Raw genomic sequence first — 19,476 nt, forward strand, 5'->3', positions numbered from 1 at the left:
GTTGGGGCATAAAAAACCCGTGCTTCATTTCTACCTAAAACCACAGCAGCCCCTCTCGAAGAAGAGAAAACCCGTGAAGCCTGTGAAAACCCTAGGTTGAAGAAGAGAAAGACGCCCGCAGCAGCATTTGCTTCATCGCCATTATCATAGAGCTCGAAGAGATTGAATCCACCAATCCGTGAGTTTTTTTTTTTTTTTTACTTCTTCACGCCTCCAAGAAAGAAATAGATACATGTATGAGAGAGAGATGTCTTATAGAGAGTGAGAGATATCTGAGAGAGAGAAAGAGGTGATTTTCTCAGTAAAAGATTGAAGAATAACTGTGGTGGACAGCAAGAGAGAGAAAGGGCTCCAAAACCCATTTCTGTACTCACAATCTATTTCCTCTGCTTCCTGCTCATTCAATGATTCATACTGAGAATGGTTTGTCCACCCTCAAAAAGTTGCTAAAATTTGATCTCAGACTAATCGGAATACCCCCAATGGCTCCCTTGCTCTTCTGGATATTTTACCAGATGGGATTCTTTCACTGTCTCACCATATGAAACCCATATTTTCTACTTGATTTTTGCAGCTTTGGGTTTCTTTTTCAGTCTATTCTATTTCTCATGGTCTCACAATAAAAGCCAACGCTTTTGTTTGATGTTGGGAGCTTTGAATTTCCTTTTGGGTCATTGAATAGATGATAATTACTGGCTTGTTATTAAATTGAGCTGAAAATTCAGGAAATAATTATTATTTAGATTGGGTTTTTTTTTTTTTTTATATTGTTTTATTGGGTGACCATCCTTGCTATTTGTGTTTGGTTTCAAATTCAATTTTGTTGGAACTTATTGAACAGAATGAGAATGAAACCTAATTATAGTTATTACGAGTTCATAAATTAGACACTCCATTCAATCAATAAAACATCATCAAAGAAATGAGTTTAAATTTCTTTGATAGCTTCAGCGAGCTATACCCTATTAGTAACAGTGAAAATTTCAGTGGTTCTGTAATGAAAATTTCCATTATTGAAAAGAAAATTGTGCATGAGATTTGGAAGGTGTAATTGAAATCTACCAATCCAATGGTTCTCTTTGACATTGTTTTCTTTAAAAATAAAATTGGATTTGTTGTTACAAATAGATGGTTGGGGTATTGTATGCCCTGCTTTCCTTCTATCATTACTTGTGTCTTCTCATTATGCTCTCTTTGAATTTTGTTTGTTTAGTGTTGATGGTACCTTTTATTTGTGCTTTTCTTTGTGTTAGCTGAGTGACCAAGATATTTGATCTCGAAAACTTGTCTAGGAATTTATTAGAGGGATTAAAATAAAATTTCAAATTTTTTGGTGTGATTGGAATTTCAATTGTTGTTGGGTGTCTTCCACTCTTAAGTTATGCAGATATAAGAACAAATTTCAATCTTGACTGTACATATTATAAGAAATGCATTAGGTGGGTTGTTGCAAAAACATTTCATTCAAGATATTCATTTTGCACATCAAATCAATTAAATACAAAATGAACGGTTTATCGAACAGTTTATCAAACAGCTTTCCCATTGCCAAACATGTGAAATTACCAGCACCACAGTTTATCCAACAGTTCCAATTTTCATGCTAAGTCAGCAGCTTGGGTGATTCCCAAGGAGACTGCAGTGAAAGTTATCAAATGCAACCTTAGGGTTTTCCTATGATCTGAAAAAGTTCCAGTTGTGAGAGAGTAGAGGAAGAAGAGGAGGAAATTGAATTTTTTTTTTTGCAGACCACCAAGTTCTCTCCCTATCGTTTTCTCCTTCTAGTGGATCCTTTCTCGTCCCTTTCCACTGTGTAAGCCAATTCCTTGCCCTCCCTCTCTCTCTCTCTATAAGCTCACTCCTCTAGGTACGAAATCTCTCTCCTTCTCTCCTGTGAGTCTCAAAGTAGAACTATGGCCCCATTTCTTTAGCTTCCAAACCTCCATCAAACCTTGGTTTCTAGCTCTCAAATGCTTTCCAACACTAGGGTTTCGTTTCATGATGAGAGAAGAAACCAGTTATTTCTTATTGCTAATGGTGATGTAGGGTTTCGTGTCATGTTGATCGAGGGTTCAGTTTAGGTATGCGGTTCAGAAAAGGTTTGGTTCCTTTCAATCATCAAACATTTTATTTCCGTTGATTTAACGGGGTTTCATATTATTGTAAGAATTGGTCTCTTTTCTGTTTCTTCAGTCTAGGGTTTGTTTTGTATTTGTATGTCCGTCGCTTTGCTTCTGATTTTGTTGATTGTTGCAGAGATGTTTCCACAGTGTTATTTATGTATTTATTTATTTTGAATTCAAAAAATAGAATCTATTGAAGTTGCTCTGTTAAGTCTTGATTTTTGATCACTTGAAATTTAGTCTACAATTTTCTTCCTTTCTAATTTTCAGATTTCTGATTCATATTCCAACCTGGTGACTTGTTTATGTAGTGTGTTATGGGAAAGAAAACTTCAGCTCTGTGCTGGACACCTGGTTTATGATTACAAACCATTAATTGCGTTGGTTTTTAATGGATATGTGTAAATTAGAAATATTTTCAATTCTTTAATGCTAAGTGTAAGAGGGAGCTTATACTTTTATGATTTGTGAACCCCAAAACTTACAAATTACAGTGAAGCTGACAAACAAAGTTTAGTTTATGAAGCTACTGTAATATTCATGTGAATTAGGATATGATGTGTCGAAGAATGTGTAGTTTGATGAGGTTGAAAATTGATGCATTTCAATTTCAACAAGAAAAATAACTTTTCCTAATATTTTTTTGTGTCTTCCACTCTTAAGTTATATGGAGATGAGAACAAATTTCAATATGAACCGTGCATTTTATATGAAATGCATTAGATGGATTATATAAAGACAATATTACTCAAAATATGCATTTCACACGTCAAAATAGTGAAATACATAATGAATATTGAGATCTAGTTTCCAGCTTTACTAATGCCAAATAGGTAAAAATACTACTAGCACCACAATTTATCAAACAGGTTTCCCAATTTTCAAGCTACCGATTTTCACTTGCCTCCTAGATTTCAGGAAAGTCAGCAGCATTGATTTTTCCAGGAAAACTAGAGAGAAAGTTATCAAACACACCCTAATAGATTAGTCATCTATAGAGGAGCACTCTTCGCCCAGCAGTCATCCATCAGCAGCCCTTTTCTTTAATTGATTTATCACTGAAAGCGGCAAAAGGGGGTACGAATCGGCTAGGGCTAGGGGATTATAGTACTCATTTCAATCGTCGAGGGCTGGTTAAGAAACAAAGCAGGTACAAATGGTCATTCCCTTCTGTATTGCTGTGGTGGGGAAGGTTCTCACGAGACGAGGGAAGGGATGACCCAACCAATGACATAATCACGTACGGAAGGAAAAGGATTTTCTGAATCCGAGGAGGGAGAGTTCTTGACTTTTTAAGGGGGGTTGAACAAGACTTGCAAGAAGGAAGGGAAGCAGAAAAAAACTCTCTCTCTCTCTCTCTCTCTCTCTCTCTCTAATTGGTTGCCCTTAGACCCTAACCCAAAAATTACTCTCCGTCATTGAGCACAAGCACTCTTCCTTCTTCCTCTGCTCCTATCTCTCTTCATCTCACCCAAAAAATACTTGCTCTCTATCTCTCTCTCAAAGCAAAATTTACGATTTTCAGTATTTGCATTTCAACACCCTAGATAGATTTTTGGAAGCGGACAACTAAAGCGTAGCAAAGAGCCAATAAGGTAAGAATTTCTTTTTTCCTGGGATGGAAAAGGCAGCTAATTTGTTTCTCCGATTTTTTTATTGATTTTAGTTTTTGGTTCTGGCATGGAAAAAGCATTTTCTTTTTTGTGTATATTTAGTATGATTCTTGTATGCCCTAATTTTATGGCTACTTGGGTTTTGATGGATAGTGGGATTGATGTTCTGGTTATTACCTCTGGTCTCGGTGGAAATGTTTCTGCTTTGTTCTAGAGAGAGATCATGCTTTGGGTCTTCACAATGGTGATGTGTGCTCTAAACACTTGAAGCCACTACTAATTTCCCTTTTGCTTGATTTATGACAAGTTGGATGAATCTGTAACTTGTCCATGGACCTCAAGAATTTATTTGGTGCTGAAATTTGTGAGATTAAAAGTTGATCATAATGTTGTTGATTTTGTATCAGCATCTAGCACCAAATATCAGCAGAAAAAATTCATTTTAAGGTTGTTTGTCCATCTGATTTTGATCATGATCTGACCTGAGATGATTTTTTAATCCCTTGCGAATTTATTCATGAAGTTTTTGAACAATTAGGAATAAGATTTGATGAAGATATTGATTAAACAAAGATCACATATGCTGCTGTTTTTGTAGCAGAGTGAAACCCTTGGTAATGAAATTCAACTGTATATTTCAAACGAATGTTTGATGAATTCATTCACTTGTGATATAAAATCAGCTTGATCAAAGAATTGAATCAATTATTCGTTGTTTAGATCATGAAGTTTATCATATAATAAGCTGATTTCTAGTTTGAGCAACATAGACATTGTGCTCTACATTATTGATCAAATTTTGATCAAATTGCTTAGGAATCTTAAGAGATCTTTTCTAGATGATGTTTTGATCAAATTGCTTAGGAATCTTTAGAGATCTTTTCTAGATGATGTTTTGATCATATTATTGATTATTTAAGGAAGTACCTATGATTGATCACTGCTAATCATATTTTTAAAAAGCGGACCGCCCAGTGCCTAGGGGGTGATATTTTTCCCAAGAAGTGACATTAAAACTGATATGATAAAGTATGGGAATTCCACCCTAGTAAATAAGTTCGAGGATAATTATAGGTAAAACTAATGGTAGGAATTTGTTAGAGAAATGTTTCTTCCAAGTGATCCAAATAGTAGAAATGTATCCTACAGGTTGCCTCCATATGCTGTACAAACTCCAGACAGCAGAAATTTATATTACAGGTGATATTTTTCCCAAGGATTAGATTTTTCTAGACAATCTTTTTCCAGGGATCCAAACGAAGAGAAACCATAAAGACAGAGATAATGTCCAAAAATATTTTCTATTGTTTCTTAGATTATCTCTATGCTCAACTAACATAGAGATAAAATTGGAACAATATAGATTATCTCTATGTTTCCATGGTTTCTCATAGTTTACTTGAAATGTAATCTGATTGAAAATAAAGCTTTTCTTTTTTTTTGGTTGGGGGGGGGGGGGGGTGCAACTATGCAGTTTGCCTGTTGTTTTTTGATGCTTGCAAAACCTTAGAAGATCTTGACTTGCTCAAGGTCAAACTAAGGTATTATCTCTTTGCATATCATATTGGCCACTTCTTTAGGGTTTTCTTGAGTATGTTTTATTACTTTCTGGAAACTTTTAACCAATGATAAATTTCTAAATGGTTTCATTGGTATAAAATATGTTATTTCAACTCTCTCAAGCTCTCTTGTTACGGCTCCCTTTGTCATTCTCTCTATAGTTTTTAAAGATTGGTGACTAGGAAATGGCTTTGATTTATGGTAATATTTATAGTTTTCATTGATTTAGGCTTAAAGGAGTGAATAAATTATGCTTTTTTGGGTTTTGTTTACTGCATTTTTGTGGTTTGTGGTGTTAAGGATGCTTGTGGCAATTGTGAAGAGTTGTGTGAATCTTTTGTGGAGTTCGTTGCAATCTTATTTGTTGGATTGTTTGACATATGTTATATTGTATTTAAGTTTAGTTGGGATAACATTGAGATGATGATGATGATATTGTATTTACGTTCTCTCAATGTTCTAAAAATATGTCAATGTATTTTTGGGTATCTTTAAAGGGTTTAAAAAGAGAGAACTATTGCTTTTAAAAGATATGAGGGGGGGGGTGGGGGGGGTGAGGATGCTTACAGAGCGAGTGAGCGTGTGGGAACTAAAAAGTTCAAGGGCTTCAAGGCTTGGTAATTGTATGTATTTAAGGTATTTGAAAAGGATAATTTTGGAAAAAAATATTGAAGATAGGAGGGGAGCAATAACAGGGGCTTGGTCAATTGCAGTTTTTAAGATCCGGTGATATATAATCTGGGTCGCTAATTTAGATGAGAATCGGTCATGAATAACAGGGGCTTAGTCAATTGCAGTTTCTAAGATCCGGTGATTTCTAATCTGGATCGCTAATTTAGATGAGAATCGGTTAGGAATGAACTGGTTCTGAGATGGTATGGGTTCCACTCCAGCTTTTCTTAAAACCCTCCTTTATATATATATATATATATATATATTAATCTTGTTTAACATTTTTGAGTTCTCTCTTTATCCTTGTCTATTAACTTCTATTTTAAATTTAATTTATTAATATATTTTAAATTTTTTTTAGATCACCAATTCGGATTTATTCAAATCCAATCCAAATCGTTGATCTAGCAATCCGACACTAGTGAACAACCCGCCCAATAATCCATGTTTTGGAACACCAGTCGAATGTTTAACAGCAATGAACTGCGTACCAGTGAGGTTGCTCACGGAAGTTGTGTATTTAGGAGGGGTTTACAAGATAATTCCACTAGGAAAAAAAGGCAAAAAGGCAAAAAGGCTTGGGGATCCACCTCTTCAAAGCCCTCACTCTCTCTAAAACCCCCTCGCCAGTCTCCACCTCCTCCATACCCTATGTACTTGAACTATCTCCAGATCACCACAAATTGCAATCGGCTCCACCATTAATGGCCACTCCAAAACCCTAAAAATTAAACTATGCACCTCTGGTGTGCCGTAGCTGCCTTCCTTGGAGCCAGGGCCGAGGTATGCCTTTCATCTCTCAGGTTATTCCCTAACCCAAATCCACCTCCATGGCTTGCAGCAAAGCAATTGGTGCACAGTCTCCTTGGAACCCTCCCAATGCATCTGGTTTTGGAGCCTTTTCAGTTGAATTAGTGGTTTTTCAATGCTCTCGGCTACAATAAATTCTCTCTTTAATTTTTCAAAAATTTGATCTCCATTTGACTTGCTTTTAGATTTGACTTGCTTTTAGATGTAGTGATTCACTGTTCTTGTATCTTGGCCTGAGAATTACCATTTTCATTGCAGGATAGAGATTGGGGTTGAAATTTATCCTTTTGGTGGTCTGGCTGGTTCACACAAGGCTTCCGTACTGGGGCTTGAGAAAGAGAAATAGTAAATATGGCGTTTATTTCTCTCTGGTTATTATTTATTTTGTTTCAAAACATTGGCAGTTTCTTTATTACCTTTGTGAAAAAATACTACTCTCTTAATTATTTTCTCTCTCTAAATCAGTAAATGTGAATAGATAGATGCTCAACAACTACCAAAATGTTTCTATACAAGATATAATGGACAAAGTAATGTATTGAACATATAATTAATTGTCATCCAGGCAGGCCCTTAGTTTCTGATACGGCGGGACCCAAATGTTGCTGTTCTTTGTGTATGGATTCCTGAAATGTCAAAGGTATTGAAATGGATGCATCTTTTATTTTTAGTTGTTTCTTCTACTTCTAGTTTTAGGATCTATAATCAGATAGGATTCATCATTTTCTTAAATTGTAAAAAGAAAAAGAAAAGTTGACCTTATCAAGAATTTGTGACGGTTGATTTCTAAGCCTTTAAAAACTTCATTTCTATGAATTTCAGGATCTTTTCATGTTTGTCATTCTCGATTGAATTTTATTTTTTATTTTTTTGGTTCTCTCTCTCGTTTATTTGACGACTTCCAACTTGGCAAAATTATATTTTGCATTTATAAAAGAAATCCGAATGTTATGGCAGCTTTGATAATAGTCAAACCACACATCCATTCCATATGCTATAACTGTTTGATATTATGTGTTATCTGATTTTGATTGTTCAATTTAAAACAAAATTCCTGTTTTTTTTAATTGAAGTTTAACCATGGACAGTCATGGCTTCAAGCATATTCTTAGTTATCGTCATTTTTGTTGTTATTATGGTCTCTTTCCTTAAGCTCTGTGTATTTAGATAAATCTCAGCGATTTTGATTCAAGTTCTACATGGTTTAGATTCTAGGGCTTTATTTTACTATCACCTCATGTAGTTGGCTTCTTCGTCTTTTTTTTTTATTATTTTTTTATGATAATAGGATTGAAAGGACTATGCCTTTAGCTCAACAAGAAATTATTGGGCGCATTCCATATGAAACCCAGCCATACAATTTACCTCTCTTTGCGGACATGGCACCCTCAACGTTTTAGGTACTGTATTTTTATTGCTTCTCCGTGCTTCTACAACTGCATTTTTATTTGGTGGAAACAGTGACAACTCTGGGACTATTAAAAACTAGGTTACTTTGGTGTAATCAAATTTGCATGCTTAGTGTAAAAGTGGGTATGATAATGCAATACGTTTAGGGTAATTTGGGTCATGCATTGTTTTCTATTCATTTTTTTTGTTGCTAACTGTTTTCATTGGTTATGCAATTCAATATTAATGTTCTGAAGAAGATGTTGGTTTTGTTGCACAGAAAAACTTGTATGTTTATAAGAGGAAGAGATGATTGTGAAAAGTTCCCCATAATCAATAAAGAAATGACGCTGGTACTTGTATAATAATGACAAAATACCAATATAACACATCATGACATAAACTGAGGACACAAATCTTTTAGTCCCAAGAAAGTTGATCCTAGATCGACATCTTGGATAACATAATTTGATGCCTGCCTCTGGCTAGTAACTTCGTGGAAACATCTGCTACCAAGAAGACATGCAAACATTGTGAGGGTCTGTCATAATATAGCCCTTTTCTATCAATGCAATGATAATCTATGTCTATGTATCTTGTTCTTGCATGGAACACTGGTTTAGCAGGATTGGATATTGCAGATTTTTTGTCATAACATAAAGGAAATATGGACAAGAAATCCAATTTTTTGAAGAAGATAGTGTGACCATTTGAACTCGGTAGTTATCCATTGTTCCATACTCCACCTTGATGACAAATTGTATGGCGATACATTGCTCCTTAGAACTCTAAAAGAAATTATACTAGGCTTAGCATAGAGGCAAATAACCTGTGATAGGATATCATAAGGTGAGCTAGCCTTAACTCCCTTAGTTTTAGGGAACTCCTACTCTTTTTTGATGAATTTAGGGAAACCCACTTCAGTTGCCCATTTACATTTGGGAAATGCTTTTCCATGTTTAGAGAACTGAACATTGTAGGTAGTCTAATCCCCTCCTCTTAGGAACCTGCTCCTTTCTCTCGGAATATTTCTCTCTAACTGAGAGCAATTTTTTTTATTTGAAGCAATAATACTTAATGAAAACAATAAAAAAACAATTATTGCATTCCTCTTTTCTGGGGTGGGACGCACTTCTGATAAAGATGAAAAGAAGGGGGTTGTCACCCTCATCCCTCCCTGCCTTTGTTGACCTTAGATAATTAATAGGTAGTCAAAGAAAAATAAAAAGTAATAAAAATTATTTTGTTAAATGTGGCGACATAGCACATCATGCAGCCACATAATGCGTTACGGGGCACATCACTCTAGGCCGCATATCCAGAAGATTGTGATGTGCCAGCATATGTGTCGCATCATATCTTGAGTGATGCGCCTCCATATGCACCCACTGCTTGTGGGTGGAAAATATGTTAACAAGCATGGCCAAAAGTGTCATTTTCCCCCGAAAAGAGGGAAAAGGCTATGGGGCTTTATATTCCCCCCAAAAGCACCTTAGTACCAGTAGTTAAATGGTTTTAAGGTAATTAAAAACTAGACGTTCAAACTCCACCTTGGCTGTTCTTGCCGATCAATGTCTGTCCCAAGCCTGGGTAAAGGAGGAGAGTTGTGTTAGGTAAGTAGCCAGTATAAAACTTTGTTGTAACTTTCTATGAATCTTGAAGCTATGTTATTTGTTCATGCTGAGGCACCTTGTAAGCGACGTGTTGTACCAACACTCGTGTCCAATGAGAAATAAGCACGGGTTAGCTAGGACGTTCCCCAAAAATGGCTCACAGCAGTACCGCCCTATTGCAATGTAAAATAGGCAAGGGTTCCTGCGATATTATGGATGAGTGGGGGTTAAAAAGTTAGTCCAAAAGAATCGGATTCGTCTAGCCACATGGAATACCAAGGTGTGAATATGTAAAATATGAGGTTAGTGGATACAATGAGATGAAGGAGAGTAAACCTAGCTTGCCTACAGGAAACTAAGTGAAAAAGAGAAGAAGCTAAGGATATTGATGGGGTATAAAATTTGGTGTACAGGAAAAAACAACTATAGAAATGGCATAGGTATAATAGTAGATAAGGATTTAATGAATAAAATAGTTACTGTCAAGATTAGGTGATGGGCTTCTATTAATTAAACTTGTGTTATGGGAGGAAATAGTTAATGTAATTAGTGCTTATAGTCCACAAGTGGGACTAGAGGACATAATTAAGAGACAATTCTAGGAGGATATGGATGGATAAGACATATCAAATAGAGAGGACTTTTTTAGGAGTGGATTTAAATGGTTATGTAGGAAGGGATAGTAGAAAATATGAAGGGGTATAAGGGGGATATGGTTTTGGGAAAGAAAATGAGATGGGTAAGGTTATTCTAGATTTTGCTATTCCTACGACCTAGCAATAGTAAACACATACTTTAAAAAGCGACATGAACATTTAATAACTTATAAAATTGGACTATATGAAGCCAGATAGACTACTTCCTAGTTAAGAAGGTAGATCAACCATCTTGTAAAGATTGTAAAGTTACGGGAGGAGAGAGTTTGACTGCGCAACATATGCTTGTGGTTATGGATGCCTCTATGTCCTTGGCTTTGGATGTGGGAGTTGCATATGCACATGAAGAATATGACTTGTCCCAGTAAGAGTTGAGAGTTAAGTGACTTGGGGGTCTTGACCGTTGTTGTCTTTTTATTCTATATATCTTACATTGAATTGTATTATATACTATTGGAGATTAGGGACAACAAACTCTGTTACTCTTTATCAGGCTATCAGAAGACGCTATTATATTCTTATAAAATTATTACTTTAAAATGTATTCACGCATCGGAGGTGATACTCGCGCATAGAGACCCCATCGAGCTACAACACTGCACTGGACCCTTGACCTCATTTAGACGGCATCCCTCATTTTTAAAACACTGATAAAAATATGTGTGTAGAAATTTTTTTATGTAAATTTCAAGGATGGGGTGATTTATCCTTAAACAACTTTCCAAAGTATGATAAAGGGATGATTACAAATAAGTAATTACGAGAGGCTTCGCAATAGAAATTATTCCTCACTATTCGAATATTTTCTGGAAAGTAATCAGTTTTTTTTAAAAAAATTATGTTCTCCATTTACCTACATGTACACATATGTCATATATTTCTACGTGGTTTATGCATGTGTGTATAGAATTATAAAAACACGCACGCACACACACACATTGTAGAACCATTCCCTTGTTGCTCTCAACCGTGAACCTCCTCAAAATGGTTTTCTCTTACCCCCTTCCTGCTACCGCTTTTACTTCTCTTCCTTCATTCAACAAAGGAATGAGCTCAATTGGTATCAATGTAGGCATGTTGGACGATGCAAGTGTAGAGACGGCCATATCAATAGTTCCCTTGAGGTAACAACATGCAAAGCATACTCTTGGCCAAGGTTCACAAAAATGGCTCAGGACCGAACTCGGTCCTTGGCCAATCCAAGCTACCGAGTTTGGGTTGACTTGCTTGCGTTTCCCCCAAATTACCCAAGAAACGTGAAAATTCCCGAACATTTATGAAAATCTGAAAAACCTAGAAAAATTGAAAAAAATTTGTAACAAATATAAAAAAATATATACATCATTGAAAATGATTATGAACTTTGAGTTGAATCAGTCAAAAATAAATCAACTATATGAATTTAAATTGGAAAAAATTGAAATATACCCAAAACATCGAGGTAGATCCTCCGGTCCTTGGGCTCAGTTGGAATTGATGCTCCAATATTTGTCAAAGCGTCCTCAAACACCCCAAATCAAAAGCTGCAAACTAGATATGGACTCAAGTTCAGATATCATTGATCCGAGCTCTCACAATTTCAGGTGAATAATAAATCAGAAATTAAAATATCACAAATTTCAGATTTTTTGTGAGAAACAAGTCTCTGATTGGATGAGGAACCCAAAAACGAGAACAATTTTTATCAAAGATTGAGCGACAGTCGCGAAAAAAATGTAATTTTTCTGAAATTAGGCAAAACCTTGTTCAATTTATTTGACATCTCAAATCCATTAAATTTCATGTTTAGTGGGTAGATCATACAGGTGTGTACCAAAATGACGAGAAAAGCGGAGCGGATTTCCTTTGCCCTTTATATTTCAAACCAACGTCAAACTTGGGCAAGTTTTTGATGAACTATTCCCGTGGGCTCTCAACCTCGAAGCTCCTCAAAATGGTTGTTCTCCTACGCCCCTTCCTGCTTCCCTTTTTGCTCCCTCTCTTCCTTCATTCAACAAGTAATGAGCTCAATTGGTATCAATGTGGGCATGTTGTACAATGCAAGTGTAGAGAAGGCCATATCACTAGTTCCCTTGAGGTAACAACATGCAAAGCATACTCTTAGCCAAGGTTCAAAAAAATGGCTATGGATTGAACTCGTCCCCTGGCCTATGTAAGCTACCGAGTCTGAGTTGACTCGCTTGAGTTTCTCCCAAATTGCCCAAGAATCCTAAAAACTCTCGAAAATTTAAGAAAACTCTGTAAAACTAGAAAAATTGAAACCATTTGTAACAAATATAAAAGGAATAGAAATCGTGGAAAATGATATGAATTTGAATTGAATCAGTCAAAAATAAATCAACAATATGAATTTAAATAGGAAAAAAATTAAAATATACCCAAAATTTTGAGGCAGATCCTCCAATCTTTAGGCTAGGTCGGAATCGATGCCTCCAATATTTGTCAAAGCATCCTCAAACACCCCAAATCAAAACCTCCAAACTAGATATGGACTCAATTTCAGATCTCGTTGATCCGAGCTCTCACAATTTTGGGTGAATAATAAATCAGAAATTAAAATATCACAAATTTCAGATTTTTTGTTAGAAACAGGCCTCTGATTCCATGAGGAACCCAAAAAAAGGCTTATAGTACAACTTTTATCAAAGATTGAGCCACAGTCGTGCTGAAAATGTAATTTTCTGAAATTAGGCAAAACTCTGGTCAATTCATTTGATATATCATATCCATCAAATTTGATATTTTTTTGCTCAAAGCCAATCTGTCAAGTGGATAGATCATACAGGTGTGTTTTTGTACAAAAATGACGAGAAAAGTGGGGCGGATTTCCTTCCCCCTTTATATTTCAAACCATTGTCAAACTTGGGCAAGTATTATGAGTCTCTGACTCCACCTAAAACTCGAGCAAGTTTCGCAGTACTTGGGTGAGTTGCTAGTCTGACTCACCTGAGCACTGTGGTAGTATTGTACCCTCCTACTTGGCTGAGTTTTCCAAACACTGTTCTTGGCTATATATGGTCATTTAAGCTTGTTCAAGTACTGGGTAGCATATTTTCTAGAGAAGGTGAGGTTTGGACGTGTGAAAATTTGGGAGTAGCAAAGTTCCTGAGCATATGAAAGTTCTCTCCAGAATATTGGGCTTATGAAACTTTTGAAGAAAACTAATAACATATTTATGTTTCGTGAGGAACATGCCCTCTGCTGTGCTAGTGATTTTTATTCGTAAAAAATTTGATTGGACCAAGAATCTTTGTTTCACAAGTGCATTTAGTTCACCCTCGAATGTGATCAGTGAGCCATTTTTCGTTGATATTGGCCCTACATACTCGTAATGCTATGTTAACTAACAAGAAGTGAACCCCAAACAACAATAGCATTAAGATAACATTAATAAGCAGTGTTATATCCAATAATCTTAAAGAGCCGACCCCAATGAATTGGGAAAAGGCTATGATGATGATGATATCCAATAATCTTAAAGCACGAGATGGAGAAGAAAAATGGATAATTTTCTTATGGCACCATTTGGTTGTATCGCAGATCTGTCTGACTGAATGTATCCTTAAGGACTTTGGAAGGATCACGATAGGGAAAAAAAAACAAAAACTTTCTATCTTTTTTCTGGAATCAATAGTATATCAGAAACTGCCTTAGGTAACATTCTAGATTACATAAAGAAAAAGAAAAGAAACGTTGCAGCTAACAGAACAATGATTGCCATAAAGAGGGTTTCAAGTTGAATGTTCACAACTCTCTGCAGTTCCTTACAAGATAGTGCCAAATTCATGGAAAAAGCTCTCGTTCTCTTTCTATTTCTTTCCCACTGTGGACCTCTTCATTCCTCTCACTAGCAACCTTTGCTGAAAACATATCTCTCTCTCTCTCTCTTATCTTGTGAACTTCACTAGTAAGTTAAAGGAGGCATTACATACATGATTTTTATGATGGGGTTATTAGATTATGTAATTTGGACAATGAAAAAGTTGAAGGGGTTAAACGTCCTTTTTTGTTTATCTCGGGGGGTTCGATGGGCTTTTTATGGTACCAAGGGGTTTTTTGGGATAATAATTTTAGAGAGGGGGCTATACGTCTTTTTCCCCAAGTTAGTTTGAGCTAATGGTTATAGTCTACGCATTCTAACAAATGAGATATGATTTCACATTCAGGAGTTATTAGATGTTAAAGGCATAAAAGCCACTCATATGCATGGAGCTAGTTCTGAGATTTAAGAGGAATATTGTCAATCACGAAATTGCACAAAATATTTTTATTTTTAATTTCTGTATGTGATTTTCTTTTTGAAGAAAGTTTCTTCCTGTAATTACTTTCTGCAAAACTTCAGGTCTTAAGACTTGTAAATTTTCCATATTCACCCAACATTACATTTGATGAGTGAGACGTACTCCATTGCAGTAAGAGTTTCAATGCAACAAGGTGACCCAACAAAAAAAAATACATTGAAGCTCTATCGCAGTTTCGGTTTCAATTGTTGGAGAAATCATGCCTTGGCAGAGATTACGTTTCATGAGCGAGACAGACTCCATAGTAGTAGAGTTTCAAAGCACTATTGGAGATCCTATCAGATTTTTGGATACAATTATTGGAGAAACTACACCTTGGTGGAGAGGGAGGGAGAGAGAGAGGGAGCCCAATCCACTTAGTTTGAGATTGGATGTTTGATGCATTTGGTGCTTCAGTGTAGAGTTGGGTTTAAAAATTCAAATGTAAATCACTGAATTAGTGACAACCAAAAAGTGAATCGACTTATCTGAGGTTTTCAATTTTGTAAGGAACTTGGTGAGTATTCCAATTTTGGATAACATTCTTTCATGCCAACTAATGCCACCTACAGGATTTTTAGCTTGGAGCTGACGTAAATAGGGTAACACATACTGCCACAAAACCCACATGTTATATAGTATTGAACTTGAGTGTACACAATAAAAATGAGTTCAATTGTCTCAGATGAATTGTAAAAACTCGAAAGAAATTGGGATACTGGTTTGAGGGTTATGGCTTCTCTGTCCTTGGTTATGAACGAAAAGTATGAGTCACTTGTAGCCAGTGTATCCTATTGTCTAATTTCATTTTGTTACTATGTGATTATGCAGTTGGTGGTATGACCCATAGACTCTGTTTTGATGCTAATTCTTCTCTGCCGTGCAAGCAATTCATGTCTTGCAGTCTTTCTCATTAAGCAAATGATTTTACTTGCATGGCGATATGCATAATATTGTTCAACTTAGTTTCTCTCTGTGTATCATTATATACAATATGGTTTTCTGTATGCTTACATTTTATGTTCATTTCATGTTAGAATTGACGAGCATGTTTTATTATTCTCATGTTTGAATTTTTCTAATAGTTTCTCTCTCTTTCACCCTGTCATTTGCTTACTGCTATTCTTTTTCATTACTTGCTATCTTCTTTGTATCATTGCTACTTGCTATCTTCTTTGTATCATCGCTTTTCGGGGGGGTTCTGGTGGGATGATTCCAAATTTTGATCCAAAGAGAGAGAGAGAGAGAGTTCACTTTACCTCCATAGAGAGAGAGAGAGAGAGAGAGAGAGAGAGAGAGAGAGAGAGAGATCACTTTACCTCCATAACTGGTGGTATTACTCCAAATTTTGAAAATCCTTCAAAACCAGTAGCATTCGACTATCATTCCCGCACCCCACTCCTCCACCAAAAACTCACACACCCTTTCTCTCTTTCCCTCCTTTCAGCATTCGGTGCCTCCACATTCACCAGGAGAATCACCACCACGGAGATTATCATAAGCAGCAGAATTGCAACAACCAAGACTGGAATAACCATTACCATTACCACCACCAAGATTACTATCACCCTGATTGCCAACACCAAGACTACCATAACCATCACAATTATCATAACCATGATTATCATCACCACCACAATTACAAACACAAAGATTACCATTTGAATTACCACTACCAAAATTACCATCACCCCTGCCACCATGATTGCTACCACCACTACCCTAACACTGTCCTGAATTCGCACTACCCTAACACGGTGTCAAATCCACATCCAAACTCCACGCTCTCTGGCTTCCAATCCACTCGCATAACCCAACTATATCAAACCCAAGACCCTCTTGGCCCATCCACCAGAAGTCCATGGGCTCGCACTACTCTCTTCCCTGTCAGGACCCAAGCCCAATCCCGCCACTTTCGCCACTCCCCGAAACTTCTTTCTCCAGCTGTGCAAGCTGTCCTCCAATCTCGTGGCCTTCAACACCCCTTCAAAGATTGGCACCACCTCCGCTTCTCCAAGCTCACTGCCTCCACCTTTGCATTTGCTGTTGGCTTTTGGCATCGACGCCGTGTCCAGCTGTGGCTCGAGAAGCTAGGGTTCATACCCCCCTTCTCAGGAAATCTTGCCACTTGCTGGTCTAACATTCAAGAACATGTTGCCCTCGAACGTTATCACCTTATCACTGGTAACCAGGTATTGTAATCCTCGAAAACTCTGAAAAATACCAGTGTTGTAACTTGTAGCAATTATAGCAGTCTCTGCCCGCAATGTTGTGTGGTTAAATGGTTGAGCTGTATAAAATGCCTTTGATGAAAAAATGATGGCCATTTTACTCATAAAAGAAAGGGTTTGTATTTAGTGATCTTTCACTACAGTAAAATGCATCATATGGTTTGTTTGTCATGGGAACAGATGGTTGAGGTGATGGTTTTCTGCCAGAGGACCTTGAGATGAGGAATCGTTCATGTCAATTGTCTCTTTTATAGAATGGACAGTTGATGCGGCATGCATAAAATGCATTGCATAGTTGTGCTTAGCATTTAATTACAGGCACATTTGGCCCCTCAGCCTTCTAGTTTCCTACCCACTGCTTTTAATCCTGCGCATCTGGAACATTGGTGGCAATACTGAACATAACGATTGCTTTGACCACAACAGCATTGGGCGGACTATTAGAATACTGAGTGACCAAAAATGCTCCCTTAGATGCATGGTTGTTTTCTTACAGGCTGATTGCCAGTATAATGGACGCCAAATTAAAAGATAACACCTATTATGCCGTTTTATCTGTTACTTTTGAAATAATGTATGTTAACCATTACTTTTGAATTTCCGTCTTTATGTCTTTATCCCTGTCATATCCTTAGGACCTTGACAACTGTTTATATTATTGTGGTTTAACTGATCTTTGAACCTTGAATCCAGGTCTCCTTTGTAGGCTTTGAGCGGGCCCATGACCCCTCTGAGCACTGGCTTGCTGCCTCTCCTGATGGGCTCGTGGGCCAGGTGGCCCAACTACCTGGTGGGGGCGTTCTTGAAATCAAGTGTCCTTTCTTCAGTGGCGAGCTTGAGCATGCAGGCCCATGGTTTCGGGTGCCCATGTACTATGTTCCTCAAGCTCAAGGGCTGTTGGAGATTGTAGATAGAGAATGGATGGATTTTTATGTTTGGACCCCAAATGGAAGCAGCTTGTTTAGGGTTTGGAGGGACAGAGAGTATTGGGCCTTGTTAAAGGGTGCTTTGGCTGACTTTTGGTGGAAGCATGTGATACCGGCCAGGGAGATGTGTGAGAAGGAGGGGAGTGCTGAGGATGTGAGGGCATTAAGGCCTGCCTCAAGGCACGAGTTGTGCGATCTGATTGTGGCAGCAAGCAGAAAGCTCTCGTGGGAGGCAAAGCTGCTGGTGAGGGAGATGCATGGGAAGTTGAGGTACTAGAGAGAGAGAGAGAGAGAGAGAGAGAGGTGATAGTGAAGAAACAATTCCGGTTGTTTGCAAATTCAGATAGAGCGAGAAAGGATTTTTTTTTGGGTGCGTGTGTTCTTTAGAGTTGTGGGGATGAACGGATGAGGATTTTGAAAATGTGAGCTAGGCATAGAGACAGGTGGCCATGAAGGAATGGAGCCCTTCTGCCATTTTCTAGAGAGTTGGGGGCACCGTCCTCCGAAATATTTTGGTTCTTTACTAGAGAGAGAGAGAGAGAGAGAGAGAGAGAGAGAGAGGTTTAATAGAATTATGCAAGCTAATTGCTGTAAGTTTATCAAACTCATTTTTTTTATTTCATTAATCACAAGAATAGGGAAAGTGTTTCTGTGCTTGGTCTTCTTGGTGTGAAGTGAGGTTAGATGCATTGTGCAGGTTAGGATGTTAGATAACCGATGGTTACCAGGTCCTTGTGCATCAATTACTGGCAATGCGTGCGTTGAAGCCTTTGTTGCCTGGTGGTTGAAAGTTTTGAAATCCAACCAGTCCGTGAAAACCTATATCCATGTAAAATTTGAGCCGACTCTTGAGTCCATTAGCCCGGGTATGCAATAAACTTTCTTTTTTTATGGCGGTGTTGTTTCCAAAACTGTGGTACATGGCTCAATGAGTATACATCCCAACCATTGTTAGAAAAACAGGGATGATCTAACTGCTAACCGCTCGGGTACGATTGTCGACTTACCCAACTAAAAGATAAAGAATATGGGTAAACTTGATAAAGTAAGTGCTGCAAGAAATTGATTTCAAGGAGTTCTAGACTCAAAAAATGAGAGCTACACTTACAATCTCCCCTATGGAAGTTTGCTTATCTTGGTAGGTTTTAGGCGGTTTGCCTCTTCACTTTCTTTTCGCTTCCCATGTCCTTTCTCTCTCAATTACTCTCTCTAATTCCCTTCTCTATATCCTTGCACTTCCTGTCTCTCAATCCTCTCTATTAACCATGACTTTTCCATCTCTAACTCCTCTCCCGCCATGACCTTTCCGTCTCTTAACTCTTCTCCAGCTAACTGCGTCGTTTCTCTCTAAGTGTACCTTTTCTCATTTCTCTCTCTGGCAGTGCCTTCTTTCCTTATATACTTTCTCTATATGATCGTGCATCTTCTCTTTCTAACTCGTTATTCTCTCTAGTTATGCATTTTCTTTTTCTAACTCCTCGCAATGCCATTTTTCTCTAATGGTGCCCTTTCTACCTGTAACTCCTCTATCTAATAATGTCAAATTTTTTTCTCTATAAGTCATCTCTGTATTCTTTCTCTCTCCACGTCCCCTCTCTCTCTC

At 37.3% G+C, this 19,476-nt stretch overlaps 1 protein-coding gene across 1 annotated transcript; it reads left to right on the forward strand.

Moving 5' to 3' along the window:
- The first annotated feature begins 7,343 nt into the window (after positions 1-7,343).
- Positions 7,344-18,529, forward strand: LOC148783768 (uncharacterized). Its single transcript, XM_088854353.1, has 4 exons — positions 7,344-7,418; positions 8,067-8,178; positions 16,164-16,908; positions 17,641-18,529. The coding sequence occupies exons 2-4, from the start codon at positions 8,120-8,122 to the stop codon at positions 18,148-18,150; spliced, it is 1,314 nt and encodes a 437-aa protein (XP_088710479.1). The 5' UTR covers positions 7,344-7,418; positions 8,067-8,119; the 3' UTR covers positions 18,151-18,529.
- The last annotated feature ends 947 nt before the right edge of the window (positions 18,530-19,476 follow it).

Source organism: Amborella trichopoda, chromosome 1 (assembly GCF_054954075.1).
Source record: "Amborella trichopoda isolate Santa Cruz 75 chromosome 1, AtrichopodaSantaCruz75HAP2 v2.0, whole genome shotgun sequence".
Classification (NCBI taxonomy): Eukaryota; Viridiplantae; Streptophyta; class Magnoliopsida; order Amborellales; family Amborellaceae; genus Amborella; species Amborella trichopoda.

Coding starts and splice junctions, on each gene's coding strand:
- LOC148783768 (XM_088854353.1), top strand. CDS start 8,120: ATGAAACCCAGCCATACAATTTACCTCTCTTTGCGGACATGGCACCCT. Junction 8,179..16,163: donor TGGCACCCTCAACGTTTTAG/GTACTGTATTTT, acceptor CCCTCCTTTCAG/CATTCGGTGCCTCCACATTC. Junction 16,909..17,640: donor ACCTTATCACTGGTAACCAG/GTATTGTAATCC, acceptor CCTTGAATCCAG/GTCTCCTTTGTAGGCTTTGA.